This window comes from Monodon monoceros, unplaced genomic scaffold (assembly GCF_005190385.1).
Source record: "Monodon monoceros isolate NGI ecotype Baffin Bay Population unplaced genomic scaffold, NGI_Narwhal_1 Super_Scaffold_18, whole genome shotgun sequence".
Classification (NCBI taxonomy): Eukaryota; Metazoa; Chordata; class Mammalia; order Artiodactyla; family Monodontidae; genus Monodon; species Monodon monoceros.
Genome location: NW_021703774.1, coordinates 141,305,450 through 141,324,293, shown reverse-complemented (window position 1 = coordinate 141,324,293; position 18,844 = coordinate 141,305,450). Strand labels below are relative to the sequence as shown.

The 18,844-nt window shown below is 38.8% G+C and overlaps 1 protein-coding gene across 2 annotated transcripts in view; it reads right to left on the bottom strand.

The window, feature by feature from the left end:
- Positions 1 to 17,878, bottom strand: part of SPATA6 (spermatogenesis associated 6) — a 153,972-nt gene extending 136,094 nt beyond the window's left edge. Inside the window, exon 1 of one of the 2 annotated variants that reach the window (XM_029230782.1) lies at positions 17,640 to 17,878. In XM_029230782.1, coding sequence (XP_029086615.1) covers positions 17,640 to 17,690 — 51 coding nt within the window. In that variant the 5' untranslated portion in view covers positions 17,691 to 17,878. The remainder of the gene's footprint in view (positions 1 to 17,639) is intronic. The other variant, XM_029230783.1, reaches the window with a different exon arrangement.
- Positions 17,879 to 18,844: the final 966 nt, after the last annotated feature.

The window sequence follows — 18,844 nt, the reverse complement described above, 5'->3', positions numbered from 1 at the left end:
TCAAGATGGTGGAGGAATAAGACATGGAGATCACCTTCCACCTCACAAATACATCAGAAATACATCTACATGTGGAACAACTCCCACAGAAAACCTACAGAACGCTGGCAGAAGACCTCAGACTTCCCAAATCGCAAGAAACTCCCCCACATACCTGGCTATGGCAAAAGAAAAATGTAAAAACAGAGACAAAAGAATTAGGATGGGACCAACACCTCTGGGAGGGAGCTGTGAAGGAGGAAAGGTTTCCACACAATAGGAAGCCCCTTCACTGGCGGAGATGGGGGTGGGAGGAGAGCACAGCAACAGGGGTGCAAAGAGCAAAGAGGAGAGATTCCCACACAGAGGATCAGTGCCAATCAGCACTCACCAGCCTGAGAGGCTTGTCTGCTCTCAGTGGGTGGGGGCTGAAAGCTGAGGCTTCGGCTTCCGAGGTCAGATCCCAGGGAGAGGACTGGGGATGGCTGCATGAACACAGCCTGAAGGGGGCTAGTGCACCACAGTTAGCCAGGAGGTAGTCGGGAAAAAGTCTGGAATTGGATAAGAGGCAAGAGACCACTGTTTCGGGGTGCGCAAGGAGAGGGGATTCAGAGTACCGCCTAAGCGAGCTCCAGAGACAGGTGCGAGCCGTGGCTATCAGCGTGGACACAAGAGACAGGCATGAGATGCTAAGGCTACTGCTGCAGCCACCAAGAAGCCTGTGTGCAAGCACAGGTCACTATCCACACCTCCCCTCCTGGGAACCTGTGCAGCCACTGCCAGTCCCGTGACCCAGGGACAACTTCCCCGGGAGAACACACAGCGCACCTCAGGCTGTTGTAACGTCACTGTGGCCTCTGCCGCCGCAGGCTGGCCCCGCATTCCGTACCCTTCCCTCCCCCTGGCCTGAGTGAGCCAGAGCCCCCTAATCAGATGCTCCTTTAACCCCGTCCTGCCTCAGTGAAGAACAGACGCCCTCCGGCGACCTACACGCAGAGGCGGGGCCAAATCCAAAGCTGAACCCCAGGAGCTGTGTGAACAAGGAAGAGAAAGGGAAATCTCTCCCAGCAGCCTCAGGAGCAGCAGATTAAATCTCCACAATCAACTTGATGTACCCTGCATCTCTGGAATAACTGAACAGAAGACGAATCATCCCAAAGTTGAGGAGATGGACCTTGTGTGATTTTGTCTGTATAGCTTTGCTTTTACCATTTGTCCAACGGTTCTGTCTGTCCGTTTTTCTGTTTTTTTTTTTTTTTAGTATACTTTTTTAGCCCTTGTTATCATTGGTGGATTTGATTTTTGGTTTGCTTGCTCCCTTCTTTCTTTTTTTTATTTTCAATATTTTTTTAATTTTTAATAATTTTTTAAATTTTTTATTTTAATAATTATTTTATTTTATTTCCTTTCCGCCCTCTCGCCCTCCGTCTCTCTCTCTCTCTCTCTCTCTCTTTCTTTCTTTCTTTCTCCCTTTTCTTCTGACCCGTGTGGCTGACAGGGGTCTAGTGCTCTGGCCAGGTGTCAGGTCTGTGTCTCTGAGGTGGGAGAGCCGAGTTTAGGACATTGGTCCAACAGAGACCTCCCGGCTCCATGTAACATTAAACAGCGAGAGCTCTCCCACAGATCTCCATCTCAATGCTAAGACCCAGCTCCACTCAAAGACCAGCAAACTACAGTGCTGGAGACCCTACACCAACCACCTAGCAAGACAGAAACACAACCCCACCCATTAGAAGATAGGCTGCCTAAAATCATAATAAGGTCACAGACACCCCAAAACATACCACCAGATGCTGCCCTGCCCACCAGAAAGACAAGATCCACCCTCATCCACCAGAACACAGGCACCCGTCCCCTCCACCAGGAAGCCTACACAGCCCACTGAACCAACATTACCCACTGGGGGCAGGCACCAAAAACAGTGGGAACTACGAACCTGCAGCCTGTGAAAAGGAGACACCAAACACAGTAAGTTAAGCAAAATGAGAAGAAATAGAAACATACAGCAGATGAAGGAGCAAGGTAAAAACCCACCAAACAAATGAAGAGGAAATAGGCAATGTACCTGAAAAAGAATTCAGAATAATGATAGCAAAGATGATCCAAAATCTTGGACAGAATGAAGAAAATACAAGAAACTTTTAACAAGGACCTAGAAGAACTAAAGAACAAACAAACAACGATGAACAACACAATAAATGAAATTAAAAATTCTCTAGAAGGAATCAATAGCAGAATAACTGAGGCAGAAGAATGGATAAGTGAGCTGGAAGATAAAATGGTGGAAATAACTACTGCAGAGCAGAATGAAGAAAAAGGAATGAAAAGAAATGAGGACAGTCTCAGAGACCTCTGGAACAACATGAAACACACCAAAATTCAAATTATAGGGGGCCCAGAAGAAGAAGAGAAAAAGAAAGGGACTGAGAAAATATTTGAAGAGATTATAGTTGAAAATTTCCCTAATATGGGAAAGGAAATAGTCAATCAAGTCCAGGAAGCGCAGAGAGTCCCATACAGGATAAATCCAAGGAGAAACACGCCAAGACACATATTAATCAAACTGTCAAAAATTAAATACAAAGAAAAAATATTAAAAGCAGCAAGGGAAAAACAAGAAATAACATACAAGGGAATCCCCATAAGGTTAACAGCTGATCTTTCAGCAGAAACTCTGCAAGCCAGAAGGGAATGGCAAGACATATTTAAAGTGATGAAAGGCAAAACCCTAAAGCAAAGATTACTCTATCCAGGAATGATCTCATTCAGATTCAATGGAGAAATCAAAACCTTTACAGACAAACAAAAGCTAAGAGAATTCAGCACCACCAAACCACCTTTACAACAAATGCTAAAGGAAGTTCTCTAGGCTGGAAACACAAGAGAAGGAAAAGACCTACAATAACAAACCCAAAACAATTTAGAAAATGGTAATAGGACCATACTTATCGATAACTACCTTAAATGCAAATGGATTAAATGCTCCAACCAAAAGACACAGACTGGCTGAATGGATACAAAACAAAGACCCATACATATGCTGTTTACAAGAGACCCACTTCAGACCTAGGTACACATACAGACTGAAAGTGAGGGGATGGAAAAAGATATTACATGCAAATGGAAATCAAAAGAAAGCAGGAGTAGTAATTCTTATATCAGACAAAATAGACTTTAAAATAAAGACTATTACAAGAGACAAAGAAGGACACTACATAATGATCAATGGATCAATCAAAGAAGATATAACAATTGTAAATATTTATGCACCCAACATAGGAGCACCTCAATACATAAGGCAAGTGCTAACAGCCATAAAAGGGGAAATCGACAGTTACACAATCATAGTAGGAGACTTTAACACCCAACTTTCCCCTTTGGACAGATCATCCAACCTGAAAATAAATAAGGAAACACAATCTTTAAACGATACATTAAACAAGATGGAATTAATTGATATTTATAAGACATTCCATCCAAAAACAACAGAATACACTTTCTTGTCAAGTGCTCATGGAACATTTTCCAGGATAGATCATATCTTGGGTCACAAATCAAGCACTGGTAAATTTAAGAAAATTGAAATTGTATCAACTATCTTTTCTGACCACAAACCTATGAGACTACATATCAATTACTGGAAAAAAATATGTAAAAAATACAAACACATGGCGGCTAAACAATACACTACTAAATAACCAAGAGATCACTGAAAAATCAAAGAGGAAATCAAAAAATACCTAGGAACAAATGACAATGAAAACATGTTGACTCAAAACCTATGAGATACAGCAAAAGCAGTTCTAAGAGGGAAGTTTATAGCAATACATTCCTACCTCAAGAAACAAGAAACATCTTAAATAAACAACCTAACCTTACACCTAAAGCCATTAGAGAAAGGAGAACAATAAAACCCAAAGTTAGCAGAAGAAATCATAAAGATCAGATCAGGAATAAATGGAAAAAAAATAAAGGAAATGATAGCAAAAATCAATAAAACTAAAAGCTAGTTCTTTGAGAAGGTAAACAAAATTGATAATAACCATTAGCCAGACTCATCAAGAAAAAAAGGGAGAAGACTCAAAACAAGAGAATTAGAAATAAAAAAGGAGAAGTAACAACTGACACTGCAGAAATACAAAGGATCATGAGAGATTACTACAGGCAACTGTATGTCAATAAAATGGACAACCTGCAAGAAATGGACAATTTCTTAGAAAAGCACAACCTTCTGAGACAGAACCAGGAAGGAACAGAAAATATAAACAGACCAATCACAAGCACTGAAATTGAAACTGATTAAAAATCTTCCAACAAACAAAAGCCCAGGACCAGATGGCTTCACAGGCGAATTCTATCAAACATTTAGAGAAGAGCTAACACCTATCCTTCTCAAACTCTTCCAAAATATAGCAGAGGAAGGAACATGGGAGAAAATGGGAGAAAATATTTGCAAATGAAGCAACTGAGAAAGGGTTAATCTCCAAAATTTACAAGCAGCTCATGCAGCTCCATATCAAAAAAGCAAACAACCCAATACAAAAATGGGCAGAAGACCTACATAGACATTTCTCCAAAGATATACAGATTGCCAACAAACACATGAAAGGATGCTCAACGTCACTAATCATTACAGAAATGCAAATCAAAGCTACAATGAGGTATCATCTCACACCAGTCAGAATGGTCATCATCAAAAAATCTACAAAGAATAAATGCTGGAGAGGGTGTGGAGAAAAGGGAACCCTCTTGCACTGTTGGTGGGAATGTAAATTGATATAGCCACTATGGAGAACAGTATGGAGGTTCCTTAAAAATCTAAAAATGGAAATACCATACGACCCAGCAGTCCCACTACTGGGCATATACCCTGAGAAAGCCGTAATTCAAAAGGGTCATGTACCACAATGTTCACTGCAGCTCTATTTACAATAGCCAGGACCTGGAAGCAACCTAAGTGTCCATCAGCAGATGAATGGATAAAGAATATGTGGCACATGTATACAATGGAATATTACTCTGCCATAAGAAGAAACGAAATTGAGTTATTTGTAGTGAGGTGGATGGACCTAGAGTCTGTCATACAGAGTGAAGTAAGTCAGAAAGAGAAAAACAAATACCGTACGCTAACACATATATACAGAATCTAAAAAAAAAAAAATTGTTCTGAAGAACCTAGGAGCAGGAAAGGAATAAAGACACAGACATAGAGAATGCACTTGAGCACACAGGGAGGGGGAAGGGTAAGCTGGGATGAAGTGACAGAGTGGCATGGACATATATACACTACGAAATGTAAAATAGATCGCTAGTGGGAATCAGCCACACAGCACAGGGGATCAGCTCAGTGCTTTGTGACCACCTAGAGGGGTGGGATAGGGAGGGTGGGAGGGAGACGCAAGAGGGAGGAGATATGGGGGTATATATATATATATGTATAGCTGATTCACTTTGTTATAAAGCAGAAACTAACACAACATTGTAAAGCAATTATACTCCAATAAAGATGTTAAAATAAACCAAAAAAGAGCATTCTTCATATTAAAATGAAAGGACACGAGACAGTAGCTAAAATGCTCATGAAAGAATAAAGAACACCAATGAGGGAACTACATTGGTAAATTTAAGACAGTATAAATGTATTTGCTCTCATTTAACCATTTTTATTTAAAATAAAATTACATAAAGCAACAATTATTAAACTGTGTTGAAGTGTGTATATGTATAAAGATGTCATCTGTATGATAATAAAATTATAAAGAAGAGAGAGAACAGAACTAAATAAAAGCAAAGGTTTTATATATTATTCAAATTAAATTGGTATTAATCCATACTATATTGTTAAAAATTAAAATGTTAATTGTGAGCCCCAGAACCATTACTAAGAAAATAACTCAAAAAATATAGTAATAGAAACAAGGGAATTAAAATGGTCCACTTGATAATAGTTAACACAAAAGAAGTCACTAATGCAGAAACAGAGAAACGAAAAAGACATTAAGACAGAAAAGACAGAAAAATGACAGAGGTAAATCCTACTTTATCTTACATTAAATGTAAATTAACTAAACATTCCAATCAAAAGGTAGAGTTTAGCAGAATTGATTACAAACTATAATCCAACTATATGTTGTGTACAAGAGACACACTTTATATTCAAAGACACAAATGGGAAAAAAATAATCTATCCAAGAAGTAACCAAAGGAGAGTTGCAGTGGTTATCCTAACATCAAACTAGACATTAAAACAAAAATTGATACTAGAAGCAAAGAAGGACATTTTATAATGATGTGACAATTAAAAACAGGTAAATATATTCCAAGAAGACACAACAATATAATGATATATGTACTTAGATGAGCCCCAAAATACATGATGCAAAAACAAACAGGCATCTCTCTAAAGAAGATTCACAAATGGCCAAAAAGCACATGAAAATATGTTCAACATCACTAGTCATTAGGGAAATATAAATCAAAATCACAATGAGATAGCTCTTCATACTCACTAGGATGGCTATAAATAAAAAGATGGACAAAACAAGTGTTGGGGAGGATGCCAAAAAATTGGAACCCTCCTACTGTGCTAGTGGAAATGTAAAATGGCGTAGTCACTGTGGTAAAAAGTTTGGTAGTTCCTCAAGAAAAGTAAACAGTTACCACAAGAACCAGCAACTTGCTAGGTATATATCCAAGAGCACTGAAAACATACGTTCACAAAAGAATAGGTACAAGAGTATAACAGTGTTATTCATAATAACCAAAAAGTGGATACAATCCAAATGTCCATCAACTGATGAATAAGCAAGATGTGGTATATCCATACAATGGAATATTACTTGACCATAAAAAGAAATAAAGTACTGATATATACTATAACATGGATGAATTTTTAAAACATTATGCTAAGTGAAAGAAGCCAGACACAGAAAGCCACATATTGCATAATTCCACTTATAGAAATGTCCAGAGTAGGCAAATCCATAGGCCTTGAAATTAGATTAGTGGTAGCCAGGGGCTGGGGGGAGAGGGAGATGACAGTACTAGGTATGGGATTTCTTCATGGGGTGATGAAAATGTTTTGAAATTAGTGGTGATTGTTGCACAACTTTGTGAATATATAAAAATTTATTGAACTATACTCTTTAAAAGAGTGGATTTTATGATATGTGAATTATATCTCAATGTTTTTAAAACTTAAAAATTCAGGACTAAAGTAAAATTATAGAAAAAGATGCACCATGCATTCACTAATCATAAGAAAGCTGGGGTGGCTAACTTGATATAAAGTAGACTTCAGAAAAAGAAAGGTTACCAACGTTAATGTGGAACATTTCATATCGATTAAAAATCTGATTTATGAAAAGATATACAAAATTAAATTGTATGCACCTAATAATACAATGTCAAAGTAATGAAGCAAAAAAATAAATAACTGAATTTCGACACTTCCCTGTCAATAACTGATAAAATAAGCAGTCAAAAATCATAAAGGGTATAGAAGATGTGGACAACAGCGTTCAAGTAATTTGACCTGACATTTACATAATACTCCATCCAACAACAGAAGGATACACCTTTTTTTCCAAGTGCACATGAAAACATTCATCAAGACAGATGATATCATGAACCGTAAAACAAGTCTCAATAAACAAAAGGATATGGGGTCAACAGGCAAAAAAATCAACTTTATTTCTATATATTAGCACATCAAAAAAAATTAATACCATTTATAATATCATTAAAATCTTAGACATGTACTACCTAGGTATAAATTTAACAAAATATGTGTAAGACATGTATTCTGAAAACTACAAACATCACTGAAAGAACCTGAAAACCTAAATAGATGGAAAAATATACCAGTTAATGGATTGAAAGGTTCATTGTTAATTCTCCCAAAAGTGGTCCATAATCTCAGTGAAATCCCAAGCACTAAGAAAAACAACAAAATTGACAATCAGGAGATAAATCCACTTTACATGAAAATTAATTTACACAATCTGAAAATAATTTTAAAATAAGTATTTAGAATCTTTCATCTAATAAGGGGAGAAAACTCCATAAAAAACAAAATTTATGAAATTAAAACAGGTAAAAATGTAAATATTCGGCATATGTTTAAAAAGAGACACTAAATGAGAAATATTGGAATATGTAGTCAATGAAGTTAAAAATCTCAATAGAGAAGATTTAAAAATTTAATTTAATAAGTAAATAAGAATATAATACTGAAGAATTCTCCCAGAACAGGAGGATATAAAAATATTACACACAAGAAAAGCACTTAAGAAAGCAGAATAGATACAAGTTCCAATATATGTCTAATAGCACTGTCAGAAGAAAAGAGAGAACAGCAGAAAAACAATATTCAAAGATATAAAAGCTAAGAATTTCCCCAAACTGCAGAATTCCATAAATTCTCAGATGGAAAGTACAAACTCAGTGGAAAACAATAAACAGAAATGAATCTATAGTTCTATAATCATAGTGTACTAGAATACAACAAGGATAAAATGAAAATACATTGTGATAGTAAAGATTTTAGTATCTCCATTACAATCTGGTAGAGACTGCATGCAGACAAAAAATTTAATACGGAACTGAAGGTATTTCAGAGAAAATAAATTTGATCTGATAATGGCTGATAGAGCCCCATATCAAACAAATAAATTTATATATTATTTTCAAGTAAATAGAGAACATTCACAATAATTGGATTATTCATATATTATATATATAATAATTGGATAACAACACATAGGAAATTGCCAACAAAAATAATCAATATCACACAGACTTCATTCAATACCCCCAATGCAATTAAATTAAAATACTACAATATAAGAATGTATGTATGTGTGTGTATGTATGTATGGCGGGAAGGCGAGGGGGAAAAAGAGTATATACACACATATAAATCCTATACATCTTGAAATTAAAACAAACTCCTAAATAGCTCATAAGGTAAAGTAAAAAGCATAAAATAAATTTTATAAAAATTATAAAATATCTAGAACCAAATAATTTTAAAACAGTTTCATCAATCCCCTTAGGATGCCAGTTAAGCAGCACTTGCATGTAAATCCAATGCCTTAAAGACAGATATTAAAATGAGAAAAGCAATGAAAAATAGGGAGAATAACACAAAATTCAGAGTAGTGACTAGCCAAAGGAAGAAGGGAGGGGGGATTCTATTAGAGAGAGAGATACAGGAGACTTCACCTTATCTGTAATGTTTTACATCTTAAGCTGATGGGGAGGAATATGGGTGTTCATTATGTTACTCTTTATAACTTTTTGTATGTCTGAAATATTTCAAAATAAATGTTTTAATAATAAAAAACAAAAGCTAAATAAATATTTGACTTATAGAGCTAATATCTCATCTATGAACACAAATGAAAGATGCTAAATATAAAATTATGAATCAAATCCAACAAAATATAGTAAAAATAATACATCCTGACTAAAAAGAATCTATCATAGGAATGGAGAAGGTGCAACATCACAAAATGTGTCCCTTCTATAGAACATGGGAGCAATGTTATATAATAATCTCATTAGACTGAGGGAAAAGCATTCAATATAATTCAAAACTCAGAATACTTTAAAAATTAGGGGGAATTCCCTGGTGGTCCAGTGGTTAAGACTCCGCACTCTCACTGCCAAGGGCCCAGGTTCAATCCCTGGGCAGGAACTAAGATCCCATATCCCACAAGCCACAGGTGCAGCCAAAAAAAAAAAAAAAAAAGGAATAGAAGGGAGCTTTCTTAACTCAATAAATGAAAATCCTACAGCCAATATTATATTAGGTTGAAATATATGAAATTGTCCTTTTTTTTTAGTCAAAAAATGGCCCATTGTCAGCAATTTCATAAGATTCAATCTAATACTGGTGAAACTTCAGCGGGATAACTTAAAATAAAATGACAAGTATATGTACTATTATTCTCACTATTTAACATTATACTGGGGATTCTAATCAAGGACATAAATAATAAAAAGGGAAAAAAAAGAAAAAACATTGTACAAGAGAAGTCAAAACTGACTTTATTTACAAACATGATTTCCCACATAGAAAATCCAAATACCTTATATGAGATTTCAGCAAGTTGCTGAATACAAAATATGCAACAAAGACATGTACAAAAATGTTCACAGGAGCACAATTTGTAATATCCCAATACTGGAAAAAAAAATGAAAATGTCATCAACAATAGAAATGGATACAGAGGAACAGAATAGTTTTCCAACGAAGACATACAAATGGCCAACAGGTAGATGAAAAGATGCTCAACATCGCTAATCATCAGGGAAATGCAAATCAAAACCACAATTAGATATCACCTCACACAAGTCAGAGTTAACTCTCAAGAAAAAGACAAGAGATAACAAGTGTTGGTGAGGATCTGAAGAAAAGGGAACCCTAAGACATTTCTGGTGGGAATGTAAATTGAGCATAGCCACTATGGAAAACAGTATAGAGGTTCCTCGAAAAATTTGAAATAGAATGACCATATGCTCCAGCAATCCCACTTCTGGATATACATCCAAAGGAATTGAAATCAGGATCTCATATCTGCACTCCCATGTTCACAATGGCATTACTCACAACAGCCAAGATATGAAAACAACCTAAGTGTCTGTCAATGAATAATGGATGAATGGATAAAGAGCATGTGATATATATGTACCAATATTATTCAGCCATCAGGAAAAAGGAAATCCTGCCATTCGTGACAACCTGGATGGACCCTGAGGGCATTACGTTAAGTGAAACAAGTCAGAGAAAAACAAATAATTGTAAGATATCACTTATATGTGGAATCTACAAAAGATAAACTCAGAGAAACAGAGAGTAGAATGGTGTTTACCAAGGATTCAGGAGGTGGGGAAATGGGGAGATATTGATGAAAGGGTATAAACTTCCAGTTATAAGATTAACAAGTTTGGGTACCAAATGTACAGCATAGTGACGGTAACTAATAACACTGTATTATATACTTGAATGTTGCTAAGAGAGTAGATCTTAATTGTTTTCACCACAAAAAAGAAATGGCAACTATGTGACAGGATGGAGATGGTAGCTAATACTATGGTAGTAATCATTTTGCGATTTATAAACATATCAAATCAACATACTGTACACTTTAAACTTATACAATGCTATCTGTCAATTATATATCAGTAAAGCTGGGGGGGGAACAATAGAAAGGATAAAGAATTGCTGCTTCACATAACAGCATGGATGAATTCTCACAAAGAAGTTATACGTAAGCGTCGAAGGAGGGAGGGAGGGGAGGGAAGAAGGGAGGGAGAAAGAAAGAGGCTGACTTCAAAAGTTCAAAATTTGTTGTGATAGAAGTCAAGATAGTGGTTACCTCTGGGAGGGGAAGGGGGGCAGGTGGAGTGGCTGGAAGGAATGGAGCACAAGGAAGCAACCTGGGGTGCTGATAATATTCTAATTACCCATTTGGGTGGTGATTACACACTTTGGATTTGTGCACTTTCTGAATATATGCTATAGTTCTGTAAAAAGTTAACTTAAAGACTCAGCATTCTTTGTTTACCAGCAACAATAACAACAAAAAATAGAAAATAAAAACAAAAGGCATTACTAAAAAGAGCAAAAACAAAGTGAAAAAATAAGCTTCAACTAGAAGATCTTTGACATTTACATTACATATAACCAACAAAGGTTGGTGGTGTTCAAAATATATTTAACAAGAAAAAAAAACTCTTATGTTCCTAAAGGGCAAAGGATATGAACTGGCTATTCACAGAAAAGGAAACCTCTAGGATTGGAGATTGGAGTTATGCAGCCACATTCTGGAAATGCCTGGAGACACTGAAAGCTAGAAGAACAAGGAAGGGTCTTCCCCAAGAGCCTTCTAAGGGAGCGCTGCCCTGCCAATACCTTTGTTTTAACTTCTGGCCTCCAGTAAATGTGAGAGAACAAATTTCTGTCCTTTAAGACTCCAAGGACAACAAATTGAGGAAATTTGTTATGGAAGCCCTAGGAAATTAAACCAATTCCCTAAGACTTGGTAGTTCCATTTCTAAATCTATTCCCTAGAGCACTGGGTCTCTACAAGATCCAACACCCTCCTTTTACAACTAATATTTTGCAATTTACCCATACACATAACTAAAAAATAAACCAATGCCATAACGGAAAAAAATACAGAAATAAAATAAATTATATACTTCTATGTGTAAACGCTCAGGCAGAACTAAGCTAGAAGATACAATATTTGCACCTATTCACAGAATCAACATGAACTGGTCTGTTTCAAAAGCTGACAAACACAAGCAGAGTTGCCACTGATGCCATGATTTTCTGAAAGAGTAAACTCTTACCAGAGCTCCGAACAAAACAAAGTACACTCTTTCCTCAATTTGCATGGTAATTGCATTAGTGGAAAATTCACTGTATTTAAAAATATTTTTTTCCAAAAAAACAGACTTTGTGTTTAAACATAAAACAGAGTTAGGTTCTTAATCTCTAACAATTATAAACAGGTTTTCATATACATATTCAATGGGACAGTCAAGTCATGCAGAATACCAGATAATCAACACCAGTAGGATCTCCCCCAACCACTGTGGCAAACAAGGTAGCCCACAGATTTCTAGCATGCTCCCTAGGGCACAATATCTGCCCTTGAGAACAACTGACTCATGGACACCAGAAGGTATGTTCAAATATTCTCACTGCAACATTGTTTGTAATATTAAAAAAGAGGAAAACTGGTATTTAAAAGTCCATCAATAGGGGAATAAGAATTAAATCACTGTCATATAAATATACAGCATTACATAACAATTAAGGAAATTAACTAGATCTGTAAGAATCAACACTGACAAATTTCAGAAACAGTGAAGTGGAAAAAACAGATCTGCAGAAGGATACCTACAGTATGATACCATTTGTGTAAAGTTTTAAAACAGAACAATAGTACACGTAGTACGTAGGCATACACAAATATGTAGTAAGCTTACAAAAACCTGAATGAAAAGAATACACTCCAACTTCAGGATATTGATTATGTTACATCTAGGAAGGGACGGAGGAAAATTGGCTTCAGCAAGAGGTGCAAAGGGGCCTTAACTACATCTGTAACATTTTATTTCTTAAAAACAAAAATTTGCAGGAAACATGTAAAATGAGGATTTATTAAATCAGGGTGGGGGGAGATCACAGTATTTAGGTTTTCTTTTTCTGTAAGTTTGAAGTACTTTAGAGTTAAAGTTTTAAAAAGTCTGTATTCCAGGGAAATTTACCACCAGCTGCAGCATAACTGAGTAAGGAAACCAGAAAACGATCACGAATGTTCAGATGAACTGTGATTGAAAAGTATCCAGATCTCGTTGCCTCAATGCTATCAATAATTTGAGTGAGGTAGTGAGGTGAGGTGAGTATAGAGAAGAAAAATGGGAATTATACAATACAGACTAACCCCAAACTGACACAATTCAGGTAAAGCAAATTGGCTGATTTTATTGCCCAGGCATTGGGCTTTACTCTTGTACCTCCAATTTCTTCCTTCTATATACCTAAAAACATCTCATGAAAACGTTACTACTGAATAAGAAGAAGAAGGTAGAGTGAAGAAGCAGCAAATATAGTTTTTCATATCAAAGATATGATGTTTCAAATATTAAAAGTGTAAGTGATGGGATATATAATTTTTGGCTGCTCTTTAAAAACAAGTTACTTTGGCATATTACATCATTTTCCCAAGATTCCTTGAGAAAAGTCACACTTTCTTCCCAGCAACATATTTTCTCTCAAGTCACGGCTCTGTTGAGCAACACAAAATATTGCGTTATACACCAAAACCTTTCATGTTTACTATGTTTTTGCTCTCATATTACCACAGTATTAAACATGAGATACCACAAATACAAGACTACAGCAAAAAAATAAACATGGAAAGGGGAGAAGGGAATGAAGTGCCCCACTTCAAGTAGGCAGGTAGAAATAAAACACATAATTTCCAGTTTAGAAGAACAAATTAAGTATCACCATCATGGGGAAAAATTCAGACAATAACACAACATGGGATAATCTGTATCCGAGCCTGGTCTCCAAAAGGTAGCGTGCATAAAAAAACTTTTATAGGAATGAATGTTCATAGTAGTTTTATCCATGACAACCACAACTTGGTAACAACCCAAATAATCAACAATAAAGAGAATGGGTAAACATGTTGTGGTGTGTGATAGGACATGATACAAATCACATGATAGAATGCTACCCCACAATATAAAGGGACTACCAATAGGCACAGCACATGAATGAGTCTCAAAACTACGATGAACAGAAGAAGCCCACACAAAATATTACACACTATATAGCTCATTTAATATGATGTTCAAGTACTGGCAAACTAATCTTCCCTGATAGAAATCAGAAGAGGAGTTCCCTCTGCGTGGGGCTTAAAAGGGGGAACAAGGGAATTTACTGTGGCGATGGCAGTGTTCTAAATCTTGATCCAAATAATGGTTGTATGAGTGTATGAATTTATCTAAATCCACGGAGGGGGGAAAACATTGTGGGAAAGAAACAGTAGAACTGCTCTATGTTAAAATGGACTAAAACAACCTAACGACCAAATGCAACATGTAAACTTTGAATGGATCCTGGTTTGAAAAAGTTAACTACACACGCCATTTTTGTTGACACCTAGGAAAACTTGGAAATGGACTAGATACTAAGAAATTATGGATAATTATCTTAGGTGTGATAATAGTATTGTGGTTATTTAGAACAATGTCCTTATTTTTAGAAGATATATGCTGAAGTATTTAGGCAACAATTTACTTTCATATTTTTAGCAAAAAATATTTATTTTTATACATATACAAATATACAGATATATCAAATTAACGTACATAGGTCATGGAATATATTCATTGTACTATTCTCCCAACTACTCTGTATGTTTGAAAAATGTCAATAAAGAGTTGAGGTTAAAGAAGATGCCCACTTACCTAGAGTGATCTTCAGGATACATTAAGGAAAGAAAACAAGCAAAGTGCAGACTAGCTTATATAATATGCTTCCTATTGTGAAGGAAAGTAAAAAAATATATATGGGAAGGGGGGAGTGTACAGTGTGTGTGTGTGTGTGTGTGTGTGTGTGTGTGTGTGTGTATCTATTTGCTTATATTACAAAGGGAAATACTAGAAGAATAAATCAGACACCAATAAAAATGGTTACCTACAGCAGATGAAAACAGATGGAAAACAGGTTTGAAAAGGGCTGGAAATAAGACTGCTCAGAGTGTATCATTTTATACAGTTTTGACTTTTATACCCCATAAATGTAAAGAATTAAATGAAATTGAAAAAAATGAAATTGAAAAGATGTTAAAAATATCTATGCTCACATTAATTCCTCCATTCAATCAAAGCCAAATCAATCAAGCTTGTTTAATGTGTGAGGTTATTAACGGTCTTTTTTGCTCCTTCTGAGCATCAGAGTCATTTAATGGGGTTTTTGCTGGTCAGAAAACTTAGCGTCTTCCTGCAGATCTGCCCCCTAAATAGTTGCACAAACCTAGAAAAACATTTAGTCAAGCTAAGCCTCAATTTTCTCACCCATAAAAAGAAATTCAATCCAATGAAAGCTAAGATTTCTTAGAACTGTAAAATTCTGTGACTCAAATGTCTGTTGAAAAAAATGAAACAGGAATGTTTCCACCTGCATAATTTCTTAAGCCACGATGAACAACAAAGCTCCATTATACAGCCATTCACTTTCCGCCTGACAACTTATACTGGGGAGAAAGGGTAGTGAAATAACTTTTCTCTCTCTGACCCCTTCAGGCAGTAGTCAGTTACCACCAAGTGCTTGCTCTAAGCAGGTCTGGATTGACCAAGGAAGGAAAGCAACATCCGGTCCGGTCAGGCAGCTGCTCTCGCCAGGCTGCTAAACTGCATTGGTTAGCAGAGGAGGAAGCAGCAGCCAGTAACAAAGTCTAGAGAGGCCGAACTCAGGAGTTTTACTAACTGCCCTGGGCGCAGCGGTTCAGGAAACTTCGTGTATTCTTTTGCCAAATGAATCCTCCTTTACAAAAAGGCTGCCAAGCTTTGGCAGCTGTGGGATGAAAAAAACATCTGAAGCCAAAACTATAGTTTCTGACACTGCAGTGAGTAAAATCTCTGCAGCCTTAAAGATAAAGCAACAGTGCCAGAAACTTTCTTCTCCAAGCCTGCCTCACACTCTGCCCTACCCGGCCTTCCTTTCTTTAAGACCTAGCCAAAGACCTAAAACAGTCCTGTGGCTTCCCTGGAGGTTTCAGGGACTGTGCTACAGCGGCCTCATTGTAATGCGAGGAAAGACAGCTAGGAAAGCAGAGGATGCTTTGTGGTGGGGGGATGGAGAGCCTTGACTGCAGGGCGTGCAGGAAGGAAGTGGGGAGGGCTACTCCATGCAGCACCCAGAGGAATGGTGTTGGCTACTTAAGCACACACACACACACACACACACACACACACACACACACAGAGTTTTGCTGGGAGATGAAAGAGATGAGAAATAAAAGGACTTAGAGAAGTGGAAAAAGAAAAAAAGGACTGAAGGAGGACTTTTGTTTCCAAACTGCCTGCAGGTCTAAAATGGAGGTATGGAAAGACTTTTGGGGGGATTTCCTCTAGAAGAGAGAGGCTGGAGATTTCATCTGAAGAGGAGAATGAGAGGGTCCTGTAAAGAATGAGGGGGAAGGAGATCAAAACCCCTTGGAAGGGTCTTGTAAGATTATTCAGAGGGATGGCGTTTGCTCATGGCATGGAGAGGTCCAAGGCCCTTCACTTGAGGAAGGGCAGGGGGTTCTCTGCCTCAGCTGGATTTCCACAGCAAGCTGGGGGGCCACTAACCTCTTCAGCATGTCTGGAGAGTGACTGGGTGGAGCTGAAGGTCCTCTGGAGCAAGTTTAGAGAATTAGTAGTGTCCCTCTAAAAGCTGGTGCCTTTCTTGGAGTGAAGGGAAGGATAGGGGCTCCTTCTCAACATCGGGAGAGTTTGGGGGCTGGAGGGGCCTGAAATGGTTTCCGAGGTATTGGCCCTGGGGTAGATGGCAAGGTGCTGTGTGCAATGCTGACATATTTCGGTTGCGGGGTGTGGGGACTCTACTTTGAGAGGAAAGGCCCCTTCACGAATCAGAAGCTTGTTAATCTGTCTGAAAGAGGAAAAGCACCCCCCCCCGCCCCCCGAAGGCTGGGGAGAAGTCGGGCCAGTAATACTCTCACTAAAAGAACTGGAGCAGAGAAGAGGAATTTTAAAAGAAGACTCTTCCCCCACCCAATTCACTGGAAAGTTGAGAGGAGAGAGGAGGACTTTCTAAAGTGGTTTGGAAAGGATTTGAAGGAACCCGAACTGGAAGCTGGGAGGAAGCTAGGGGAGCTGAGGTGGAGGGGTTCGGTGGGGGGCGTCAGGCCTCTGTGTGGCTGGAGTGGGAGGGCGTTCGTGATTTTGAGGTTGGGGAAGAGCCAAATGACACGGGATCAAAGCTCCATAGGGATGATTCGGAGGGTGGAGGGGGTTTCGCGGTGACCCGGGGTTCTCGGAAGTGAACGGAGGCGGCGACCCTAGTAAATTCCGGGGGCTGACGACACCCAGGCGGCGGCGATGGGGGCGCGACCGGTACTCACAGAGCGGATCTCCAGCGCCAGGGCGCACTGCAGCGCCTTCACCTTCGGCATCCGCGCAGGGTTGGGGCGGCGGGGAGGGACCCCGGCCGCGGACCCGAGGGAGGTGAGGAGACGCGGGGCGGGGACGGGGAGGAGACGAGGTGGCGGCGGCGGTAGCAGCTGTGTCCCCAGGCCGGGGGCCGCGGTCCAGCCAGGGTCCCGCCCGAGCGGCAGCCTTGCGCGGGGCGCGGACTCGTTGTCATGGCAGCCGGGAGGGGCGGGGCCGGAAGAGACGCTAGCGGGGACGCGCCGGAGCCGCCACTCGAGGGCGAGCGGCTGGGGGCGGGACTCAGCGAACGACGGGAGGGGCGGGGGTCGCTCGAGGAGGCGGGGCTTCCGAATGGGCGGGGCGGGGCGAGGCGGGGGGGGGCGGGGCAGTTCGTCTGTGACGTCAAGCTATGGGCCCAAAGCCAGAAGAAGAGAATAGCTGTATAATAGGACAGTGCGCAGGTCAGGGTGCTGGACTCAGGATCCCTGAGTTCCAACGTGGCAGTGGCAACTTGAGCTAGTGGCGTCCCCCCGCGGCCTCAATTCTCCAACTGTAAAGAATAATAACGATTATTCGTTCTCTTATTTGAATTTCCTTAACGGTGTTCAAAGCCAGCATGAGAAAACAGGATTGGAGAAGAGACGTGCTCAATTCAAAGGCAGAACCAGGACTGGACCTCAGGAGCTCTCAAGTAAAAGGTTGCCTCCCTGAGAAGAGGGGCCTCAATCAAATCACCTTCCTCTTCCGAGTCTCCTATTCTGCGATTCTTCGTTAGTGCGTCGCCCCCCTCCCTTCAAGGTTTCCCGTCTAATCACCTGTGTATGCATCTCAGTGTATATTGTTTTAAGTTGAACTGTCAATGAGGGGCCAAAAATAGGTCCAGTTGCAAAGTGGCTGGGCCACAGACCATCGATGATTAAGGAAACCTAAGAGATTGCCCAAGCCAATCGTTTTAAAAATCATTTTTAGTGCGAAATACATTATACAGAAGTATATAAAATAATTTCATCTTAAACAATAATAACAATAAAGCAAATACCTGTGCAACTAACACCCAGCTTAAGAAATAGAACGTTACGAGCACCTTAGAAATGTCGCAACCATTGCATTGCCTTCCTTGCCCGGGAAATAACCACTACCCTGACTTTTGTTACAATAATTCCCTTGCTTTTCTACA